The sequence below is a fragment of the Pterocles gutturalis genome, unplaced genomic scaffold (genome assembly GCF_000699245.1).
Source record: "Pterocles gutturalis isolate BGI_N339 unplaced genomic scaffold, ASM69924v1 scaffold23862, whole genome shotgun sequence".
NCBI lineage: Eukaryota > Metazoa > Chordata > Aves > Pterocliformes > Pteroclidae > Pterocles > Pterocles gutturalis.
In genome coordinates, this window is record NW_010113497.1 from 32,597 (window position 1) to 37,659 (window position 5,063).

General features: G+C 48.5%; 1 protein-coding gene across 1 annotated transcript; it reads right to left on the reverse strand.

The window, feature by feature from the left end:
* On the reverse strand, positions 1 to 4,842 carry AGT (angiotensinogen (serpin peptidase inhibitor, clade A, member 8)). The gene is made up of 4 exons (XM_010074531.1): positions 4,050 to 4,842; positions 1,655 to 1,919; positions 1,034 to 1,178; positions 1 to 192 (listed from the first exon to the last, which is right to left on the reverse strand). The coding sequence occupies exons 1-4, from the start codon at positions 4,840 to 4,842 to the stop codon at positions 1 to 3; spliced, it is 1,395 nt and encodes a 464-aa protein (XP_010072833.1).
* Between the last annotated feature and the right edge of the window lie 221 nt (positions 4,843 to 5,063).

Consider the following 5,063-nt stretch of genomic DNA (forward strand, 5'->3'; position numbering starts at 1 on the left):
TTAAACCCCGTGCAGAGGGTTTGTTACTCTGCCAAGGAAAAGCATTGCCCTTGACTTCTCTTCAAAAACAGCCAAAAGGAACGGCTTGTTCAGAGTAACTTCCAGGAACTCCAAATCTTCCTTCTGTGCTGTGGGGTCTTCTGGCTGCTCTGTTCCATCACTGGTCAGTTTGAAGAAGGCTTTGTTTATTACCTGTAAGGCAAAACATATGAGTAAATCCAGAGTCATCAGAGCATGACAGTGAAGAGATGAATAAGTGCTTAAGCGCTTTCTAGCACATGAAGTAATCAGGAACTTGGATCAGGTGTAAGCAGCACCGGATAGACTCTGTGGATGTTTAAAAAAGACATTGGGTACTTTTTCCATAACATGAAAAAGTTCTACAACTGCTTGTACACTTGGGCTGTATGAAGTCCTGGTACCCTTGAAGGCCCTGACAAATTCTAAGGTAGGACACCTTCTAAAAATAAAATTAAATAAAAGTAAAGGCACTCAAATTATACTTCTGGAACAGAATTTGCCTTCTTTTTATGAAAGACAGCCCTCTCCTTCAAGCTCTCCCTTCTTCCCTTTGGGACTTGAACACTGGAGCCTGTCTGCAGGTAAGGTCATGTGCCACAAGCACCTCTGTGTTTGCAGTGTCTGGGAGTGGTCCCTAAGTGATGGAGGATTGTCCCCAACAGCCCAGTAGCTGCAGCCTCTGCTGCTTGCTCCAGTTGCAGTCCCTGGAGGTGTCTGAGCTGGGGGTGGTAACGGATGCAGTCTGATTTGTTCTCGGACTACCTAGCACACTCAGACCCTCTGTTGCATATTACGTTTGCTGTGCTGACAAAATTTGAATAATTTAAAGCAAACCTGTTCCTGATGATGGTTTAATCTAAAAAGTATTCACTATCGTTCAGTCATCCGGAAAGTCCCCTGCTAGCATGTGTCCCGCGTGGCTCTGACTGGTTTGTTCCAGGTAAATTTACACAGTTGTAGAGGCTGTATAAAGGATGCAGATTTCTTTAAATTACAGTGATATGTACTGTACCTTTCCAACTGTTAGGTTGCTGTTGCTTATTCTACTGAGATCTGCCCCCTTCCCCAGAAGTGCAGGCAGTTCCATATCTGCAAGAAGCTCCTGTAAATCGGAGCTGCCTTCTATTGTTAACTCCGGCAGCGTTAATTTAATTTCTCTGCAGAAAAGAGAAAGAGAGAGGTGAGTGTGTGTGTGCTCTCTGGTAGGAAAGCAGGGTGTTGGGGCAGTCCTGGGGAATGGGCATGTGAAAACAGCCACTAAATGTGGGGACAGAGAGCTACCAAGGGCTGACTGGTGCTGTGTTACTGATTCCAAGTGGGAGGTCGCCCAAAATCTGTCCCTGGCTATGCTGTTACGTCCCCAATGATCCCACTCTGTGGGTCCTACGTTGCTGGCTATGGAAAGGGACCTGCTCATTTCCTTCAAATACGCACAAATAAGAAGCCAGTCGCACCGAAGGCGAGCTCCCTTGGGCTGAGGTCCCTGGGGTTTGTAGGCATTTCTCTTTGTGCCTGGTGCTGAGCCCTCCCTGGCAGGGTCCAGCCCTGGGCAGTGAGCAGCAGCAGGCAAGCCCGCACTGTGCGTACTGTTCGTTCATTCCTACGGGAGGGCATGCGTGTGGCCAAGCCCTACCTTGGGGCCAGCTCCTGGAGCCAGGCGGAGGACTGCAGCGACAGCGCGGGCTCCACGTGCTCTAGGTCGCTGCCATTGATGGGCTGCAGCAGCACCAGCAGCGTGGTCTTGCTGATGGGGACTTCCACCACAGAAAAAGTCCCGCTGGTGTCAATTTTGTACTTGAATGTCCCTGTGACTGACAACATAGGGACCATGACCTTCGTGTTCGAATCCGCCCAGAACTCCTGGGGCTCTCTGAGCCGGGAGGCTTGCTTGAAGTTCACTGAAAAACAGGTTGAGAAAGAAGAAATTGATTCTGCCCTTTCTTCACTCCTCCCCTCTACCTCTTAGCCAGTTTGTTTGTTTAAAAACAACACACTGTGCATTAGATAAGGGTTGTGTGTATAAAATCATGTTTAGCTACTGTAAACGTATGTGTCCTGCCTTTAATGTGCCTCTAGGTAGCATCAAGCAGAGGCTGGTGCAGGCTCACAGCACAGGGACTGTGACTGTCAGGACTGTGGCCAAAGCTGCTGTATTTCTGCTGGCTTTGTGGCCTTTCCTGGGCACAGTATTTCTGCTTACTTGCTTTCCTGCTTCCTCACAGGCTGCCATGTGGCTCCTGCTTGGCTCGTGGGCCTGTGTGGAGGGTCTGCTTGGATTTCTGGTCCACTCTCGGGCCGCGGTGATGGCAGGTTGGGAGCACATCCCTGAGGGCCAGCCCTGGCTGCAGGACTGCTCTCTGGGAGAGGGCAGGCGGGGCAAGCTCTGGCTGGGGTCTCACCCTTGGCCATCTTATGAACCAAAGCAATGGGGAAGGTAGTAAGCATAATACCAAAGTGTCGATTGGGCCAAGGAGGTTAACAAGGACATACCTGAACGCTTGTTAAACCTTGGTATAAATTTCTTACCCAGTTCACAAGTTTGGGAAGCCTTGCTCTCACCTCCCGCTGCTTCTGTGCAGCTTTGCATTTCAACACGTTACCTGCTCACTGCCACAGGTCAGTGCTGCTGCCCAGGTAGGCAGATATTCCTGTTGGCATTAAGGAAACTACTGCCATCAGTGAGATGGGTAAAGATCAGAAATCTTGAAATTGCTGTTTGGTGGAAACAGGGAATTAGCAAAACAGATGTATATGTTGTGGTAAAGAAAGGACCTCCTTGCATTAAAGTAATTAATATTGTTACAAAATAGGAGCTGGTCTAGCTGTACTGTTAACCAGTCTATTTTCCAGTAAATCCAGATAAATGCTGGACCGTAACACATTTAATATCTAGTAAGTGGTTTTGCATAGGAACACTTGTCTCTTAACTGATCTTTCATAAAAAGAGCATTTAGGCACTTTCAGCTACCATAACTTCACCAACAAGAAGCAGCAGGTAGGAGATGTGAAAGGTGTAAGCAAAACAAAGAATAAGCAAGTAGAGTTGTTCACCTTTTTTTCTTATTTTAGAAGAAAAAGGTATGCAAGCAGAAAGCAGAAAGGAGACACTTTCACAGGGTCTATATAACCTACAGCATTTATACTTCCAGGATAGCAAAAGTCAAGACTGTAACAGAGTTAAACAAAAGGAAAAAAATAATTGAGCACTCAGATAGCTAAAGGTATCAAGGTGGAATAGTAGTTTGTTTTAAACATTCTTGGGAAAGATATTGCAAAATTTCAAAGCTCTGCTACTGACTTTGGGACTGAGTCCATTAATATTGTGCCAGTTGTGAACCATGACAGCTTAGCACCCCTGTGTTTGAAACGGCTCGCTGGGGCCTTCTGCTAGGTGAGGGTCTGGACATCTGTGCCCTCAAAGGTGTAGCTAGGTATGCATTCCCCAGAAAGTGCTCTAAAAGGTGTTAGTAGTGTTAATATGACTATTTGTTTCTCACAGCAATTTTTTAGGACACAGGAGAGGTGTATTTACTAAAGAAACCCTGCTTTCTGCCTCAGATACCTGGAGTGCAAAATGAGGAAAACTGACCATGAGGAACACCCCTTCTATAGAAAGTGATAGCCGACACATTGGAAGAAATGGTTTCTTACAGTGAGATCTTTCATATCAGGACACAGAAGCTGTGGGATTGGGCAACCTTTCGGCAGCCGCATCAGAGCAGCGAACAAACCTGTGTCTACAATATAGGGAATATAACTGAAGTGAAGAAGCTGTCAGTCACAGAGTGACTGCAGAGTACTCTCTTACTCTCCTTACCCCTCCCCAGTGCCGTTGCTGGCTCGTGGGCAGAGCGCAGGCAGGATGCCCAGCACGGTGGTGGGGACCAGGGCACTGTACGTGGAGCAGTGGTCCAGCCTTTCCTCTGAGCCCTTCCCTCTCACCACTGGCCAAGCTTCCTTCCCGGGAGCAGCGCTGCTGCCTGTCCTTCACCCAGCCTGCCCCTGAAACAGACCGTGCTGCCTCGTACCTGCCAAGCGGACATCCATGGCAAATAGTATGTCAGCAGATGGATCAATGTCTGTCAGTAGGCACTTGCTTTGGCCCTTGCTTTTGGCCTCCACGAAGGCGTTTATTTGCTTTGCTGCCTGGCTTGGGTTTGTAAAGTTAACAGCTCGGGCATAGAGAGTATCCACGGAGGGGAGCAAGTCCTGCACAAACAGCTGGGATAGAGGTACACCATGGGCAGAGAACAGGCACAGGGTCTTGGAAAAGAGCAGCTCCTCATCCTTCCTCTTGACAAGGCTTTTGATCATGTTCAGGCTGGAAAGGACTTTGTGTCCATCCACCCTGGAGGTGCAGTCAGAGTCTCCAGAAGGGGGAACAAATCCCAGCAAATCCTGCAAATCAGCTGCCGTCTGGTTGGAGGCACCCAGGTATAAAGACACCAAGGAGCCGTAAAGACTGGTTGGTGACAGGAGCACGTTTTGGCCCCGCTGTGCTTCCCGTAGCACACCGTAAAACCGCACTCCCAGGACGTAAACAAGGTACGTCAAGAAGTTCAGCTTCTGCGTCCCATGGCCATTCAGGCTTGGGGCTTCCAGCTTGTCCTTGTCGTTCAGGTTGTCTTCATAGGCAGGCGTGGTTTGGGACTCAATGGAGACGGGGACAAAAGTTTTCTTTCCCTCCTGGACCAGGCTTTCCAGCTGCTCACAGGTACTCTTGTTGAAAGCAAACAAAGTGAAAGGGTGGACATAGACCCGGTCGCAAGTCACTGCGGTGAGACACACCAACAAACAGAGAAGGTCTGCTGCCAGGTTCATGTTGAAAAATTGCTTCCACGGTGTATGCTGAAAGAAAAAGTGGGGAGGAAAGACTGAACAGCCTTTTGTGAGTACAGTTTCTCTCACTCACAAGGTGAGTTGCTAGTGCTGTGTTGGAGTTACAAAGGCAGGAATTTCAGTATTTAGTGCTGGATGGTCTGGCACTGTCCCCTGAAAATCCCTGTGTGAGATGGCCACCAGCTTCAATGGCAGCAGGTAGG